This window comes from Protomyctophum parallelum (genome assembly GCF_964188405.1).
Source record: "Protomyctophum parallelum genome assembly, chromosome: 17".
Taxonomy (NCBI): Eukaryota; Metazoa; Chordata; class Actinopteri; order Myctophiformes; family Myctophidae; genus Protomyctophum; species Protomyctophum parallelum.
In genome coordinates, this window is record NC_139719.1 from 36,507,807 (window position 1) to 36,526,895 (window position 19,089).

The 19,089-nt window shown below is 43.0% G+C and overlaps 2 protein-coding genes across 5 annotated transcripts; both read left to right on the forward strand.

Annotated features, from left to right (window-relative positions):
* Positions 1 to 4,060: 4,060 nt before the first annotated feature.
* Positions 4,061 to 10,884, forward strand: josd1 (Josephin domain containing 1). 2 transcript variants are annotated; one of them, XM_083787160.1, is made up of 5 exons: positions 4,061 to 4,193; positions 4,710 to 5,659; positions 5,957 to 6,085; positions 7,742 to 7,936; positions 8,567 to 10,884. In XM_083787160.1, exons 2-5 carry the CDS (start codon positions 5,280 to 5,282, stop codon positions 8,664 to 8,666), a joined length of 804 nt encoding a protein of 267 aa, XP_083643286.1. In that variant the 5' UTR covers positions 4,061 to 4,193; positions 4,710 to 5,279; the 3' UTR covers positions 8,667 to 10,884. The 2 variants fall into 2 exon arrangements, with proteins under 2 accessions (XP_083643286.1, XP_083643285.1); XM_083787159.1 differs by having other exon boundaries at positions 4,074 to 4,199.
* A 317-nt stretch (positions 10,885 to 11,201) lies between these two features.
* Positions 11,202 to 19,069, forward strand: cbx7b (chromobox homolog 7b). Of its 3 annotated transcripts, XM_083786957.1 has the most exons (7): positions 11,202 to 11,428; positions 11,982 to 12,122; positions 12,653 to 12,696; positions 12,870 to 12,935; positions 13,582 to 13,648; positions 15,014 to 15,344; positions 17,466 to 19,069. In XM_083786957.1, exons 2-7 carry the CDS (start codon positions 12,081 to 12,083, stop codon positions 17,705 to 17,707), a joined length of 792 nt encoding a protein of 263 aa, XP_083643083.1. In that variant the 5' UTR covers positions 11,202 to 11,428; positions 11,982 to 12,080; the 3' UTR covers positions 17,708 to 19,069. The 3 variants fall into 3 exon arrangements, with proteins under 3 accessions (XP_083643083.1, XP_083643082.1, XP_083643084.1); XM_083786956.1 differs by lacking the exon at positions 11,982 to 12,122; XM_083786958.1 differs by lacking the exons at positions 11,982 to 12,122; positions 12,870 to 12,935.
* The last annotated feature ends 20 nt before the right edge of the window (positions 19,070 to 19,089 follow it).

Below are 19,089 nucleotides of genomic sequence, written 5' to 3' on the forward strand. Positions count from 1 at the left end.
AGATCAGGGGTGTGGACTTTTTCAAACACTACTCTATGATAGAGGACAAAATAAAATAAAATGGATTTCATGCTCCACCTCGTTCAGATCACAGTATTCACATATCCTATCCTCCTCAGCAACACCCCTATATCTTCCCCGTTTCGATGTGTAATGTGAGTCCAGCCTCAGAATGACCTTGGAAGCTTTATGGAGACAGTGCAATGTGGCATGTCCTGAATCCTGATGGTGCTCACCTGGGCATACTCTGGCTAAACTCCCGCTGGCAGACACTAGAATCTGGATGTCTCAGAACAGCTCTATCTTTCTGTCTATGTGGCCTGCATGCAGGCTGAGCTATAGTGACAACAGAAGACACTGTCCCCCAGACACTTGGATGGCAATGTGTAGATGGCTGGTGGAGTGTTGTAGAGATGAGAGCGATCAGAAGGCATTTCATCCACAAGTCACAGAGAGGGACTGCTGTTGGACATGGCCTCTGACTGAAACTTGTAAATGGACAATAGAGAGAGAATGATGTTGGGGAAGAAAGTGTGACTGTGTGCGTGTAAAATCCTAAGGATAAATATATGAGTTCCAACAGAAAAACACAAATATTCACAAGACATTTAAAACTAAACAACACAATCACTGAAATCCAAAAGAACATCACCACAACTTACAAACATGCTATATACCTCCCACATCAAAACAAGGACAGATTTACATTGTACAATTACAATGTTGGCATTTAGCAGGTAATCACAGAAGGAAAAGTGGGATCATATAATATGGGATTAATGATAGGCATGCTGCATAATAGATACAAAAATGTTGAGAAATGGCCTAGATCTACAAGCTCACAGCATGTTGCGGAAGTGTCGCGCGGTAAGCTTGTAGATCAGCATCCAAAAAACGAAGCATCCAAAAAACTGCTCTCGTAGGATTTTTTTGCAGATCTTGGTTCTATAGTCCAATATGAGAAAATGATGGCGTTCAACTTTTCCGGACCCCCAACCCCTTTCTGGGGGGTGGGTCATCTATTTTGGGACCTCCCGGAACAGTATACACCAATTTTCATAATATTAGGGTTTTTTTTGCATGTTTTAAAACATTCTGAGTTGATTTCTTACACTTTTAAAGTGGTTAGAAGAATCCTTTCTGACTTTTGGTAAGGGTGTTTCCTCACCAGACTGACCCCTGTGCTTATCTCAGTACTGATTACATTCCTTGCTCTGCTCCTGCTCCAGAACAATGTCAGATTAGAAAGAACATAATTGTTTTTATGTTTCTTAATCTTATTTATTTTACTATGTATATATTATGTAACCTGTTTTTGTTTTCTTTATTCATTCATAATGCAAGGGACGGTGCTGGTGCTCAAACAATAACCAACCTGCCATGGTCTCTGCATGCAAAAGCTATGGTGGAGACTGTAACTGCTCCTAAACCATCTTCAACTGGTGCAGAAATAAGACAAAGTCCCAACTGATATCACAAGGGCCTTTTATTTATCCCAAGCGACAACGTGAAAAACTGCAAAGAAATCACATAATATTTTTTAACCACAATGAATTATAAACACATGAAATATGAATGTCCTTGTCAGTCAGTCATGCTGTCTTTTAAAATGTCCATGAATTGTCCATATTGACAAATGAAATGTCCACATGTCACAAACACAAACAAATACACGATAACAATGACAATATAACTTTTACAGACACAAAACAAAACAACTGGGAACATACCGTATGCGCCTTCTGCACAGACTTTTAGGCGTTCAGTTAAAGTTCTTGTACTTTTTTTATATTATTTTCTTTCTTATCTTTTGTGGAGACTCTGACATGCAAGAGCCTCTCGCCTCTCTGGTCTGCTCTCTGTTTGTTCTGCCCAAACATGCCCAAACCCAACAGGTGATTGAAATGAGGTGATTAGCTGAGCCTAATTCAACCTGCCAGTGCCCATGAAACAAAACAGATCACAAATGCAGAGCACAGGATGGCCATCACGGCACTATCTCACCATACATACACCATACAAATACCAAAATATACAGTTTGTTGCCCAAAACAAAAATACAATTTACAATATGCATTTTCAGAAAAATAAGCAAAATTAAATATTACAGCATACCCATAACTGGGACAGCTACAGAGACTGTGTCAACACTATTGACTAGGGAGGACATTCAAGATGTAGTGACTCTCTTTGGGCATAATTGAAAGAAAGAGGTGTGTGTGTGTGTGTGTGTGTGTGTGTGTGTGTGTGTGTGTGTGTGTGTGTGTGTGTGTGTGTGTGTGTGTGTGTGTGTGCGTGTGTGCGTGTGTCAGCTCTGAACTCGGTATAATCTGCACCTGGCTCGCTGATAACAAACTATCCTTACACCTGGGAAAAACTGAATCCATCCTCTTCGGATCAAATAGTAAACTCAGCAAGGCAGATGGCTTCTTGGTTAGAGTGGGTGACAATATTATCACACAAAAAGATCAAATTACCTACCTAGGTTCCATCCTGGAGGCCAATCTTTCCGGTGATAAAATGGCCACCAACGTAATCAAAAAAGTCAATCAAAGAACAAGATTCCTTTACAGGATCTCCTCACTGGTCAGCAAAAACACCTTGAAGACCTTAACAGGAGCCCTCGTACAAGGTTTCTTTGACTATGCATCCACCTCTTGGTACCACAGCACCTCAAAGGCCCTTAAAACAAGGCTCCAGACCTCTCAAAACAAACTGGTCAGGCTCCTACTTGGCCTCACCCCCCGAACCCACCTCACCCCTGCCCACTTTGACAGGCTGGGATGGCTTAGGGTCGACGACAGAGTACAGCATCTTGCAATGGGTCTGGTCCACAAGATTCGATACACCACCAAGATACCCATGTACCTGTCTAAATACTTCCTTAATGTAAACGAAGTCCACACCCACAACACCAGAGGGAGTGCAACAAACCATGTACAACCCAGATTCGGCACAAACAAGGGACTAAATTCTTTTCGCTCCTATGCCACCAAAATGTGGAACGCCCTACCAACAGTCATTAAGACATGTGAATCCCTTGACTCCTTCAAAACCGCTCTCAAAGGGCACCTACGGATGGCTGCATTTCGAAACTGGCCTCTGTAAAATCTGAATCCCCCCCCCCCCCCCCATTTTCCCTCACTGTATATTGTATCTTTTCCCTTTTTTTGCTTCCCATATGATGAATTCCTGTTCTGTTCTTTACCTACAGAGAAATGTCTATTTGTATGTCTCTAAATGTTTGTATGTCTTTAAATGTTTTGATGAATTGAACAATGTGGACCCTGTTGTAAACAAGTGTAATGCTTAATTGGGTCGTCCACTCACAGTTGACAGTCTTTGTATTGAGTTCGTGCTTAAAATGTACTGTAAATTCTACAAACTGTTAATAAAGATTTAAATCAATCAATCAAAGTGTGTGTGTGTGTGTGTGTGTGTGTGTGTGTGTGTGTGTGTGTGTGTGTGTGTGTGTGTGTGTGTGTGTGTGTGTGTGTGTGTGTGTGTGTGTGTGGCTATACTACTCATCAGAGCCCAGCTTCAAGAACTTTTGTCCTTCAATTATGATCTGATATGAGTATGACACTGTTCTGGAGCAGGAGCAGCAGAGCGAGGAATGTATAATGACTATTAAATGAGTACTGAGATAGGCACAGCCTATCCGGGGGTCCCAGCCCAGGTGAGGAAGCAGAAACACCCCTACCAAGTCAGAAAATATTCTTCTTGCCACCTTAAGTGAGAAATCAACTCAAAATGTTTTAAAACATACAAAACAACTCTAATATTATGAAAATCGGGCCGGTGTAGGAGCTGGGAGCTAGGTCCTAAAATATATGACCCCCCAAAACAGTTTGGTCCCTATAAAATCCAAAACAGCAACAAAAAAAATATGTTTTACAAAAAATAAGAAAGAAAATCCTAGGGAAGTTCACATCGTACCGTACCGTATCTCGTATTCTAATAAGCGTGGGCTCCTGTACGCACTGAGCTCTGACGCAAAGGTCTGACAGCAAACATGAGGCCGCGAGGGACAGCACGCATGCGCGTGTTGAGAAGAGGGCAAGAGGCAGCAGCTACAAGGAAAAAGTGGTAGCGAGACAAAGGACTTACCAAGCAACCCCGTATGAAAAGAGGAGCGACTGGGCTATTTTAAAGAGGATTACGGATTTGGAAGCTGTAAATTTGACAGAAAGGTAAAGGTAAATGGAGAGATTAGTCGGAATTGTAATGTGAAACGGTTTGTGTGCATTGCCAAACGACTGTCACGTAGTGCAAGGGAAGGATTGTGCAAGCCCGAGTATCTTTTTTTTTTTTGTGGTAATTATTATTATCGTTTCAATCGTATCAATTTAAACTCGGCCCGCACAGGTACCCCCCAGACTGGTACAAATGTCATGAACCAGTGGATTGTACTCGTCTAGTCCTACATTTTATATTTTGTACGTTTCACGGTTGTTGTTTTTTTCTTTCTCAGCTAAACAGGCAGCTTCCTCTGTCCAATCAGTTGGCTGCTTGAAATGTTTACCTTTTTCACGTTAGTGATTGCTGACCAGCTTAAAATGAGAACAGCGTGTAAAACGATATGATTACGATATCTTATCACACTTTTACAAAGCATATTGACAACAAGAAAAATGGCATTCCCTGAAGTGTATTCTCTCTCTCTCTCTCTCTCTCTCTCTCTCTCTCTCTCTCTCTCTCTCTCTCAGCTGTTTTCAGGAATCAAATCCCCAACTGAGCTGCATCTACAATATAACACTTTGTTAGCAATGGAAAGAACTGCAAACCTGTAAGCCAGTCATCATCATCCACACACACAATGGAGGAAGTGGAAAACACTGAGCAACAAGACTGTCTCCTCTAGTCTTTGACATTGTTGATGATGCAACCTCTGGAATTACTTTAGCAGCTGTCTTTTAATTGATTACGCACATCTGGAGTATCTAATGTTTGCATTCGCTGCTAATTACACAGGTAATCCCTTCACACTGTTGACGCACACGTGAATGCCAGTCCACGGTCCATCATCCCTTTTATTTCACTCGCTCCACACATCCATTCCTGTTTCTGAAAGAGCAGGTCTGCTCTCTTCAAACCCCAAAAGGGTCTCTCACTTAACTTGGACGACTGCCCCCAACCCACTCCACGCAAGCCCATCCCCTCCTCCGAGCGGCTGAGTGGTTGCCATGGCGACAATTGCCATGACACCGATGTAGCATCGTCTCTGCGAAGGTGGCGGCGGTAGTGGTCGGTGGTAGTGAGTCAGTGAGGAGGAGGAGATGGGAAGCGCTCCCCATTCAGCTGGGGAGTGGAAGGGGAAGGGGCGAGGAGGCCTACAGGAGCTTGGCTGCATGCCCTGGAAGGTCACTAAGCAGAAAGGAGGAGGAGAAATGGTCCTTGGAGGGTCGAGAGGAGGTGGGGAGGACAGGAGGTGCAGGGATCTCAAGGAGTCGCAGCAACAGGATCTCTTGTCTTCTTCCTCGTCCCTCTCTCCTCCTCCTAACCCCACGACGGTGGCTTCCCAAGAGGCATCTCCGTCTCCTCCGGCCATCTACCATGAGAAGCAGCGCAGGGAGCTGTGTGCCCTGCACGCACTCAATAACGTCTTCCAGGACGGCACAGCCTTCAGCAGGGACACGCTGCAGGACATCTACCAGAGGTGAATAAGGTGCAGGGATGATGTGTGTGTGTGTGTGTGTGTGTGTGTGTGTGTGTGTGTGTGTGTGTGTGTGTGTGTGTGTGTGTGTGTGTGTGTGTGTGTGTGTGTGTGTGTGTGTGTGTGTGTGTGTGTGTGTGTCTGTGTCTGTGTCTGTGTCTGTGTCTGTGTCTGTGTCTGTGTGTGTGTGTGTGTGTTTGTGCGCATGGCTGCCTCACGTTACCTCATCTCTCCCTCGTTCTCTCTCTGATTTGTTTGTCCTTCTATTTCCTCAAGTCTTCTATTTCCCCTTGTTGCCAGACTTTCACCCAGCACTCTGGTGACTCCTCACAAGAAGAGCATGCTGGGTAATGGGAACTATGACGTCAACGTCATCATGGCGGCTCTACAGACACGTGGATTTGAGGCTGTATGGTGGGACAAAAGAAGGTACGCAGGACCAGGCATGACGGAGGTTGACAGCAAACCTATTTTCTCATCTTTAAGATGAATTTAGAATTCAAGCATTGTTTTGCTTCATCAGACAGGAAAGATATGGTCTTTGTCTGGAGTTGAACCAATGATGTTGGAATCGGGTCTGTGTCTGTATGGTTGAGTCACCACCAGGGTGCTTGCTGCTTGGTATTCCATAAAAAAATGTTTCTTGTATATGAATTAATGTATGCTGCTACTAGAAAGGCTAAGGGAATTTTAAGTATTGCCTGTTTAAGGGACACTGAGAATTTAACTCTGTATTTGTTGTAGGGCTAATGTTCCATTATCAATCATTGAAGAAGATGAGCATTCTTCTGTATCTCTGAAACGCCACCAAAGTGGTTGTTCTGAAAATGTGTTCTGAGAATTGACTCCAGTGATGTCACTGAAGTAAAATGATTGTGAAATCTACAACTCCTCCAGGGTTTGAACCGGTAGCTGCGAGATTGTCCTTTTTTGTTTGTTTCAAAAAAATATCTATCTTGACTTAAGACAATGTGCATCAGATTGATGTAAAGGTGGTCATACGTCAGACTCATAGACCATATGGATGCTTTATGGGAATTGTAAGGACAGAAAATTCAGTATAGGGAGACAGAGAATGAAGTGCAATGAACAACAGTAAAAGAGTGTGGCACCGATGCTATTGGGTTTAGAGATTGCATTCCCTGTATGGCTCCTTGGTTAGAGTATGACATTTATACTACTAAGATAAGTGATTTCATAGCCGCCCACTGGTGTCAGCTATGCTAAAAATGCATGCACTATAAGACACTTAACGAGACCACCAAATCGAGTAAGCCTTTGACTGTTTGTATCCATGTACTGCTCATTGATATCATTTGAGTTCATCAAACTACCCTACTGTGTCTTGGTTGATTAGTTTACTAACATTTTGCATTATAAATTGACTTGATTAAATAGGAAATTAAATCCTGTTAGTAAAAAAATACTTTTAGTGACAGTCATATCTGTGAGTGATAGTTGAGAACAATGAGGCAGGAAGCTGCCTTTCATCAGTGCAATATACAGTATGGTATCAGAAGACACACATTCCTTCTACTGTTTAGAACAAAACGGCTCCAAAGTGTTATTCTTAACGTTGGTACTTGCTGAAAATTTAGCCATTGTCATCAACTTGAGTCATCACATTTTTAGCCAGTTGCTTGAAAAGCAGCTGTTCACTTATATCTACTAGCAACTGTAGTAGACACTTTTTCATCATTGGCTGCCTCTAAGGCAATGGCAGATTTACCCATAAAACCCATAGTCGACCATGTTCTGAAAGCCACAACATGAAGCCGTATAATACTCTGAACACCGCAACGTGAAACTGAGCTGAAGCAGAGGCTACGGCACACAAACTCATTATAGATGCTAATAAACGAGCTTGCTGCAGCTAGCAATTAATGAGTCATTCTTGTTTTAGCTTAAATATTGTAGTAGTAGTTTCTCGTAAAGTATCATCACCATGGCATGTACATTATTCACATACTCAGTATTCGTACTGAGGGTTAGGGATTCAATAAGGCCACTAAAAGGATTGTTGGCAATTAAGGCTAGATATCTATATATCTATCTTTGTCTATATCTGTGTCCTATCTTCTCCAGGGATGTGTGCTGTATAGAGTTGTCTAATGTGACTGGATTCATTCTCAATGTGCCATCCAACCTGCGCTGGGGGCCCCTCCGACTTCCACTCAAGCGGCAGCACTGGATAGGGGTCAGAGAGGTGGGAGGGGTCTACTACAACCTGGACTCTAAGCTGCGTAACCCACACCCCATCGGCAACCCAGAGGAGCTCAGGTAGGGGGGGGGGGTGTGTGTGTGTGTGTGTGTGTCATGTCATTTGTGTGTGGTGTGTGTTTCACCCATGTGGTCCTATTACAACTATGATGATGCTGGTGGCCGAGATTACTACTGCAGCATGAATCTTGTTACTACCAGGTGTAGCCATAGCATAGATGTACTGCACACCGTGACTTGTGAGCTACATGTGCTACAGTTGTCTAGAACCAAGCTAATAGACACTGCAGGCTTTCTATTCCTGGAATAGAAAGCATGGACATCCTTGTTGTATCCTCCGCCACTAAATTCAGCGGGTCCTCTCGTCTGATCTGAGGCCGTAGTAGTTGGTAGGGGTCGTGGACTCGTGGTACCATGTTATTGGTAGGCAGATAGAAAACAAGGTACCATTTCATCATGAGCCTTAGTGAGGATCAATGAAGATGGGTTGAAAATGGGTTAAGTCATATTTTAAGCTATGACTTGTACCTTATTCATCCCTCACTTTCTGCCTGCTATCTACATGGAACACCTGTCTATTACATGCCCTTACACGGCTCACGATCAAACATCACTACAGAATAATGTCGCAACATTTTGCCAGCTCGTTGGCTACTCCTTTCTCATTGTCCACTTTTTATGACATCACAGGAAGTTCCTGCGTCACCAGCTGAGAGGGAAGAACTGTGAGCTGCTACTGGTCGTCTCTGAGGAAGTGGAGGCGCACCAGGCGTGGAGGTCTGATGGCTAGGTGGAGAGCGAAGCGACCAATCACGGTTACATTCAGCACTCAGGTCGGGACAAAGCGGCATGGGCGAAAACAACAGAAACACGGAATAACGGGAAGAGGAATAGAACAGTTGTGCACAGCCAATCACGCGGAAGCAACTGTGGGCCAATCGACGCTGGCCAGACGTTCTTTTTCCTCCCCTCCTCCTTTTCTTTTGGTTTTGTTTACACGGCCATCGCTGGGACTGTTATCAGATGACAGCCGAGGTGATGCAGGAAGCAAACACACCTACAGGGAGAACGAAAAGAATCACAACACCAGTCAGATTTATGGAAAAACGTGTTATTTCACTATCTTGTATTCTTATGTGTTTTTATATATATTGACTATTTTTCACGTGTTACTTTTTATTTTATTATTTTATTTTTGCGTTTCTTTAGTTTAGTTTAGTTTTTTTCTTTTTTTTTTTTTACATTTGACAGTTTTTAGTTTTCCAAATGTCCAAAGTGATGGAAGTTCAGGCTGTAAAATGACGAGTTTCTTCTGCCTGTCTCCTCCAGCGGTCTTACATGTTGGACGTCTGCCATGATCACTGATGTGTCTAAACGTCTGTCCTTCACTAAATGTGTCCTTCCTTGCTTCACTGTGACTGTACCATCCCACCCAGCACCCACCCTCTTTTGATATCTCACTTCACAATCTGTGATTATCACATTGCCAACTTTGTATATCTCACAACGTGACATAGCTGTCAATGGACAAGAACACACACAAACACACACACACACACACACACACACACACACTGAGTCTGTTAACAGAGACACAAAGTGTTTTGTAGAGCAACAAAGCAATGCAATACCCAGCCCAGGCACGCCTCCCAGTGGATGTTTGACTGTACTTGACATGCTGTAATATTGGTCTATAGAAACAGGCTGATTTGCGCTTTGGTTACAAAGTGTTGTGCACCATGTCACTGAAGCATACATCAGGCTGAACAACAGCCTTCTGTAGCAAAGGTATCGATATGACTAAATGATCACCTCCTAGATCGAGACCTCTGTAGTGAAACCTACCAAACACAGTGGGGTTTTGTTTTGAGGTTGTTTTCAGGGAGGGTTTTTCTGCATTACATGACAGTAAAATAGAGAGTAAGTTAGGAGAATGGGGGTTTGTGGTGACATGGGTCTCATGGCCAGGTTTGAAACACTAACTGGTTGAGCCACCAGCGTGCCCCCTGAGGGAGTTGTCTTTGCACATTTTTCAGTTACAGTTTAACTCTGGGTACCGTATGTTTTGTCCCATTGATGATGCTTTGAAATTGAGTTGTAAGTTTCGAGAAAGCTCGGCACAGAGGGACAGAAGAACTGGACAGTGTGTCTCTAGATGAGCAAGCCATGAAATGAAACAAAACGTGTCTTTTGCTGATGAAGAAAAGGAAAGTATGTAAGTTAAAATTGTCAGCTGGTGAGAAGCACATTCCCAGACAGACGTGTCATCATTGAGTAATGTGAAAATGAGCATTATTAGAGAGATTGTGTGGCTATGTATGTGTGCTGTTAAGAAAAACTTTTTATTATATGGGTTATGAAGGGTTTTGTATATTCCAAAATGTGATGTATCCATTGGATATTTCTTTCTTCAACCTGAAATTTCATGATGCTACATTTCAGTACTCTGATAATTTATTACAATTTTCTAAGCAAATGTCATTAGATGAACACCTTTTAATGGTATATCAGATTCATGACATGCTTTTTGATGCCAACATTTATTTTTAAGAGTTTTTCATATTGCAGATATCTAATTTTGGAAGGAAAACTCTTCGTATCATTGTTTTGTTTTTTTGACAACTATATTGGCCTTAAATTGTTTACAAATGGAACACAATATTGCTCTTTTAGGAAAGAAGGGGCTGTGTAATTTTGGTTGGTTTCTCAGTCATTCATTGGATAAGTGACCTACATCAAAGTCGTTGTGATTCACTTGATTTGGTAGTCAATGATGGGCAAAGGCTGAGGCTGATCGGACCACTCACATTGACCAAATGTGTTCTATAATTATTTTAGCATTGTTTCGTCATTTATTTTCTGCCATGACAATCCCAAACATTCATCTCCCAATCAAAAGAGTTCTGGTATGTCCTGTACTGTACATGTACTGTATTTTCTCTTGACCCTTCCTATTTTCACAGAAATAAAAAAAAATGCTATAATGGCACTTTGACTTCATGTATACACACATGATGTGTGTGAGTTTATTTCATTATGAGAAAAGTGAAATGATAGTTGATGAATATCGTAAATGTAACAATGTAACCTTGTTCTTGCTCTGGGGGGGGGGGGGGGGGGGGTAACAAAATAACAAACTGATGGTGCAGTCATCTCACCGTTCGTGCGCGGACCCAAGACTTCATCTGCGTTGCATTGGCATAATGGGTGGGGGGAGCGCGCTTCTGACAGAAGAGCGCGTCTGGTGGCACGGGGCCGCGCCAATCGTTGTGCACTGCAGATGTGTCGCAGATTTTGTAAAGTCACTGGGACGTGCGGAAAAATCCAGTAGAGGGAAGTAGAACGAACTCAACTGTCACGAGAACCAGCCTGAACGGGGACAGAAACATAGGCCCGCTATATAACAGTTGACTTACTTTGTGGAGAAGACGCTAGGCCTACTTAACCATTTCTCACATAGATCCTCTTGGCGTGCAGAGAGAGATGGAACTATCCGCAATCGGCGAACAAGTGTTCGCTGTGGAATCAATCACCAAGAAAAGATTGAGAAAGGTAATGGTCGTGGTGGGTGCCGTTGTGAGTGTATTACGATTACGAATACGATGATTGGCTAGCATATTGAGATGTGACGACAAAAAGGTTATTGAAAACGGCAAACGGGGCTGTTTTGTTGGTGTATTGAAGCAATGAAGCCTAAACGTACTATAACGGTTACCCAATCTTGCGAATTATTCTAAAGGGGGCGGGTCAGTGATGAGGTGTGGGTGTGTGTTGCCATCGCATTACAGCATTGCATGTCAGGCACTGGGGAAAGATAGCACGGAGGACGATAGCCTACTACAGGACGACATTATTAACAGAGAATGAGCTTACCCAGATCAGTGTAGGCAGAAGTGTTTGTTAAATATGCTAGCCAGTGTATTACTGAAGTTGTATACAGTATACTACAGATATCTGCCGTGCCCTTTGGCAGATTCTGGTTTTTGACGCAATCAAATAAAAGCAAAATAGTGCACACTGGACCAGCCACGACTGCCGTGGGTGCTTGATAATGTGATGTTTACATAACGTTAAATTATAGGCCACTGCTTTCTTTATGGTAAAGGCAGGATATGGCATTGGCTTGGCTTTCCTCTCCATCACTCGGTCCAGCAAAAAGTCAGAAAAATAGTGACGCCGTTAAATTGATCTGGGAGGAAGTGGGATGATGACGTCACTCAGAACTAATAACCGTTTATTGCACCGGGTATGGATGACGCATATATGATTCATTTTAGATCCTAGATCATTCTACACAAACAGACAATCTCGTACCCTCTCAACTCAAAATAAATTCAGCAAGGTTTATGGCTGTACTGTTACTAGCATAGAGCCAAGATGTCATTTTCAGTGTTCTGGTGAATTTGATACCAAATCAAGGAGAAAGGAGAAATTATTATTATAAGAAGTCATCAAGTAGATTTGTTTGAATCAAAGGAGACTCATGCAGAATCCAGGATTGTTAGTTGGCATTGTAGTAAACATTAGCTATATGCTATGCTACTGCATGTGAGATGAACAACTCAAAACAAAGCCAATGAGTAGGCTACAACATGGTAATACTCTGACTACAATGACTGAGTCTGACAGCAAGCCTGTATAGAAAACAGATTCCAAGATCTTTATTTTGTATTGTGTAGAAGAAGGGCACACAACACAATGACATGACATTTGGATGGTCCTGGATCATATATGTAGCTATACCCTACTTCACTAACATCACCTTATTTTCAACAGGGACATGTGGAGTATCTGCTAAAATGGCAAGGATGGCCGCCAAAGTATGTATACATTACATTTCTATGTATGCATATAATGTAGGAATATACAGACAGGAGATGGAAGGATTGATAGATGGATACAAAAACAGATTGATTATTAATTAATGCATTATCAAACTAATGAAGAGGTGCTTCATTAGTTGTACTGTGCAATCTTTACATTTACCTCACAGGTATAGCACATGGGAACCAGAGGAACACATACTAGACCAACGCTTGGTCCAAAGCTATGAAGACAAGTAAGACCCAAACTGACTTACACATTATATTCACAATTAACCACACAATCATCAACATTACTTTGACTCAGGGGGTGTAATATGGGACACAGGTGCACATGTTTTCAAGGTTTTTCTAAGCTGGTCCAAAAATGCATGACGACTCAATCTGAGTCCAGCTCAAAGTGTGCAAACAAAGTCTCTCTCTATTCTGCACAACACAGTGTGGTATAGAGAATCCAACAGTCTACAAACAAATATACACACAGGGAACTAACTAGACACAGCCAGGTGAAACTCTAAGACAATCAAGTGTTGCGTTAGCATGTTGTTTAAGTAGGCAGTGAATATACAAAATAATAAAAACAAACTAAAGATAGTTTTAATATATTAACGAAGCAAAACTAAATAAATATGTATTCATGTGCTGGGGAGCCTGGGGTCCTTTGTGGTTCAGGCTGTTAGTGCCCAGAATATATGTGTTGCTTGAGCCATGACCATGAGCACCTGTATTCAAATCCTGATGTGTACCAAACGTTTTTATTGTTGTGAACTGAAGGAAAGAGAAAATGTAATTAATTAAATTAAACTGAAATCAAATTAAATTGAATGGAATGTTGTAAACTGAAATTGAATGGAATTTGATCTAGTCTTGTTGACTTTGTAGAGAGGTGAGAGACAGAGCTGTGGGACACAGGAGGAGAGGAATCAAGCCCAAAGGGCTCTTTCTGCAGGTAACATTATGTCCAGCATGTGGTGTTATGTGTGTTGGAACAGTTATGTCAATCATTCATTACTATAATCATGGGAGAGGGACAGCCTATACAGCAGTGGCGTATACAGGAATGAATACTGGCTAGGCACCAAATGGGTGGGCACACATGCGCACGTGCAAATTATTAATTCATTAATACTTATTTTTCCCCTCAAATTTATGAAGTCAGGTCAGGTGTCTTTGAGATTGACAGGTGTCGGAATGTCACGGGGGTCCCGAGTCTTGTCTTCAGTCACGTAGTAATCCATAACCAAGGGCGGACGCTGTTGTGGAGTTTGCCGGCCCAGTAAAGGTGAACTCCTCAGGATACAACTGTTGTAGCTCCTCCAGGGACTGCTGACTTCCTTCCAAAAACTTTGCAATAGACGTTTGGCATTGTGAGGCTAACATTTAGGCTACTCTGTAACTCTCAGAGAGGCTTCTCATTTCTATGTAATCATAAACAAAGACAATAGACGTTTGGCATTGTGAGGCTAACATTTAGGCTACTCTGCAACTCTCAGAGAGGCTTCTCATTTGTATGTAATCATAAACAAAGACACGAGTTTCCGGGGTGAAGAAAAACAAATCTGTTTACTATAGTTACTTAATTTCAAAAGTAACTTACTGTAGTTATTTTACTGATTACATACACCAGATAGTAATGCGTTACTGTGAAAAGTAACGTTTTAGTATCAATATCACATTATCACAAATTGTTAAAGCAAACAACAACACAAGTAGGCTACAAACAACACAACATGCTCCACTGCTCCAATTTGAGTCTGGATTTATAAACAAAGTAAGACCAAAACCAGACAATTAATTAATAGGTTTGATTATCGCATACACACACACACACACACACACACACACACACACACACACACACACACACACACACACACACACACACACACACACACACACACACACACACACACACACACACACACACACACACACACACACACACACACACACACACACACACACACACACACACCCCCAGGGCTGAGGAACCTACAGGGCCTGAACTTGTATATCTGCTATTTTCAGCATGCAACCATGTGTAAAATGACTTATACTGGATCTCTTGTGCACTAGTCCCTTCCTAACAGTCTAGTTTTTATTTGTTGACGAAATTGTTAATATATTTAGTCTTATCATAGCTTAGTTTTATTTTAGTTTCCATTTAGCTTTCATCAGTGAAAAAAGGTAGTTGATAAAAAACAATTGTCATAGCATTATAGCATAATCAACACTTTGGTCGGGTAACAGGAACATACAGTCTTCTAGTGTCACTTCCCCCTCCCAGAACGCTCATCGTATTTTCTTTCTTTAGAACACCATCTATACCATGGACCTCCGGAGTGCCCACAAGTCCTCAGAGACTCCTCCGCGTCGCTTGCGTCTTTCCTTAACTCGCTCATTGGGCCCCAGGGCTGAGGAACCTCCGTACGGGGCCTGCCGACGCAGGAGGGCACGGTTTACCTGTCTCCTCTCCAATCCTCCCAGTCCCACACGAAAGGTCTGGAAGGATCAGGGGTCGGATGACAGGGGAAATGAAGAGGAGATGATGATGGAGGAGGTGGTGGAAGCGGGGAGGTACGAGGAAGATGAGGCCCAGAGAGTCTTGGAGACGTTGACAGAGAGGAAAGGAGATGCTCTGAGTGGTAAGTGTGTCAGTCGGTCAACCATTGGAGTACTAATCACTGAGGTGACCCAGTTTAGTATGGGGATATGATTCGGGCTGTCAATCTCGCCTCGGGGCCCATGGACCGCCACTGCTTCAGTTGCTTGGATCATGAGCGCCTGCATTCATATCCAATCATGTTCTTGTATCTTAGATCTCCTCTGCCCATGGTTTCCTGTCTCTCTGCTTTGTCCCATCTAATACCGTAAATAACATGTTATTTGTTTTTACCAACAGCAGCTGAAGTCCTTGGCTTGATGCCAAAACGCTATAATACATTTTTTCTAACTTGCTGTCTTGATGTACTGTAAGGCGCGAGATGGTCCGGTTGAGGTGGCATCGGATTACTTTCAAAGATTAAATTCAATGTGAACTCATTGTACGTAGATGAACAGCATGACTGTGTTTTGTTTCAAGTTTGTTTTAGCGTTTCCAGAACCCTCTGGTGGCCAAATTCACACAGTGACAGACCTCATCATAATCATCATCATCCTTCCTTTTCTTTTTCCAAAATGTACCTGCTCTCTGTCTCACTGTATTAGGAAAAACTAGCCTTCTCACTCATTCAGAACAAGGGGACATTTCAAACTGAAATGACACATCCTGCCCTATCGATGATTCTGAAGTAGATTTAATCCTACCTAATGTACACCCACCTCCCCAGTAGCATTTACAGTAGATGTCTATGTGTGCTAATGCCAAATGCATCTTATCCGTCTCTGTCAGTTTTCTTTCAAGGCTATCCAGGTCATTCCCAGAGAGGTTAACCCTTGGACTACCAGTCCCAATTTTTTTGTTTGGGTAACAAATTGGCATATTTTTAATTCATCGTTTTAACATACAAGAAAGATCTGGTGGATTGAAGAGATGTTTTTTTTTTTTCATTCATTGCAAATGTATTCTCTCGATTCGCCACCAGATGGCGGGAAAGCATCATTATGCTGATTTTGGCTAAAATAGACGGATCTTCCTAAGTCACTTCCGGTTCAACGATCAACAACATCCTGTAGTATTTTGACCCTAGTCAATAGCTTGGCTGGTCCGGATTGCTAAGCTAATGCTATATTTTTCATAACTAAGTCAAATTAACCTCAAATCAACCCCAAAAGATCGCAAAATATCACATTCTTTACAGCGACGCACATAGAGACGGCGCGCGTGCACGATAGCGCACGATCACGCGGATTTCGGCCGTTTTTTGGTAAATTACATCCAACATTAGTGATATTAGCGAAAAAAATGTAAATTTTTTGAATTGTAGGCCAAGGGTTAATAACAGCAAACACATGATGGCCTTTGATCACTTTCAGACTGCACAGTGCACACCCAATCCCCTCTGTCTGTCACTGCCCTCCCTCAATTAAATCCTCTGTCTGCCCATTTTATTCAGGACTGACACGGTTCAGCTGTCACTTGTGTCACGGTGAGACATGTGATGGACCAAGTGCAGAACCAAAAGCAGGCAGGCAGATAAATAAAGTTGAATGATGATTTACTCACAACAAGGCAGGACATACAAGGGCAGGACACTGTGACAACAAACTATAAACTGGCAAGTGAACACTAAATAGACAAGACACAGGTGCAACATAACTACAATCAACACACGATAGGCTGACACTAAACAGGACACAGGTGAAATACAAAGACTAATCACAAGGTTAGACAAGGCAGGTAGCAAACATTAGAGCAGACAGGAAACACTAGGAACTACACCACAATAAAAGTACACAGTTCGTGACAACTTGTACCCTCTCTTTGCCTGTCCTTACCTGTCGTGTTCCTCTCTCCCTCTGTGTCAATCCCCTTTTCTCTCACCTGGTCTTTTTCCTTTTTTCACACTCACGATGGCGATGGTGTTTCTGTGTGCCAGCATAACGTTGACCGCTCAGGAGCTGTCAAAGCTGGTACACTAACACCTAAATGATACAACCTCATAGTGAGTGAATTTTATTACTTTCAGCTAGGTTTACCCATCACAATGTCTACTCTAAAACGGTTCTATTGATGTGTTTGTTGGCTGCTTTAGATGGTCCGGTCCTCTTTCTCTCTTTGGCTTCCACCCCCCACCACACTCATTCCGCCCCCTCTTCTCCTCCAGGAGAGCTAAAGAAGAGGGCTCTGGAGGAGGGGTGGAGCTCTACCATTGGCCAGAGGGTCAATGAGGTGGAGGACACGTTGATTGCCGTAGCGGAGACAGAGTCAAGCGTGTGGTGCCCGGCGGCGGGTCCTGGCGAGGTGACCGTGACCGACGTTACCCTCAACTCGCTCACGGTGACGTTCCGCGAGGCGATGGCGGCCAGGGGCTTCTTCAGACTCAGAGAGTGGGGCCTGGAGGTGTGAGAGGAGACAGCTCAATGTGCTGATTCGACCCCTCTCCTTCTTCATATTTTTGGGTGTGACATCTCTGTGACACATAAATTCAGTCAGGGTGTGTTGAGGTGTGTGTGTGTGTGTGTGTGTGTATGTGTGTGTGTGTGTGTGTGTGTGTGTGCGTGTGCGTGTGCGTGTGCGTGTGTGTGTGTGTGCGCGTGTGCGTGCCTGCCATTGGCAAAGCCAAGAGCTTGGAAGGAAAACCAAGAGCTTGCCATTGTGGTAGCCTGAGACATGAGGATAGAGGAGGTGAGCTAATTGGTAGGAAGGAGGGTGGGCATGAAGCAAAGAGCACAAATGTGTTCATTTTGAGGGAGCTGGTTTTAATGAACCCCTTTCACCACTGGAGGCCTGAGTCATAGGGTAGGACTTGTGGACCGCCCTTTGACACTTCCTTTTGCACTCTTTAAAGCCTTATCCCTGACAGTACGTTTTAACAGCAGGCGACAGCCTTATCATCCTCCATTCTTCCACACAGTTCTTTACCCCTTGAACAACTAGACTGAAGTGTATTGTACAGACTTAACTTAACAGTGACTCACAGTGAGGCAGCCGTAGATGTCAGTCCCCATAGTACATACATACTAGTAACTAGTACCGTAACTGTACACAGCATCGTACAACATGGCTTATTAGACTTGTTCGTGGGTTTCAAAAAACCTCGGAACAAAGACTGTATCAACGTTATCCTACTGTAGTCTATAAGCAGCTTTCTGCGTTCTCTCTGACCTATTATAAGGCCTAGCCCTGCAACATGAAACAGTATGTCTGACCGTCTGACCATATCATTGAGGCGAGCTAGGACCAAACTGGCAGAACCCGTAGCAAAAAACAACAGCAACAGTTAGCTAAACCAGCTGAGACTTTGAGAACGGATTGTACCGAATTGCACTACGTTTGCATGTGCATCATTAAATTGATGTGTCATGTGACTCATGTCTGTGGAATCCGTCACTCTGTCTCTCATTGGTCAGAGATGGAAGTTTGTTCCACTCTGGGGTTGATGGATCAGCGTCTTGTGAGCCGTGTGTGTCTGTGTGTGACTGTGTGTGTGTGTGTGTGTGTGTGTGTGTGTGTGTGAGAGAGAGAGGGAGTGAGACTGAAGCTGCAGGGAAAGGAAGTGCCTGACCTTGCAGTTCTTGTTTCAGGAGCTTTTCAAGGCTAGCATTCCACCCCTCACTCTGTCTCTCTTTTTCTCACTCCAAGACAATTAGATACACAATGGTGACTGTCCCAACCTGGTTAATTATTGTATTACTAAATGCACGGTTCTGGTCTGTTGTTATTCATTCTTGAAAGAGACACTTTAAGAGGTGGGTGGGGGGTGGGAAACTGGAGGGAGATGTACATGT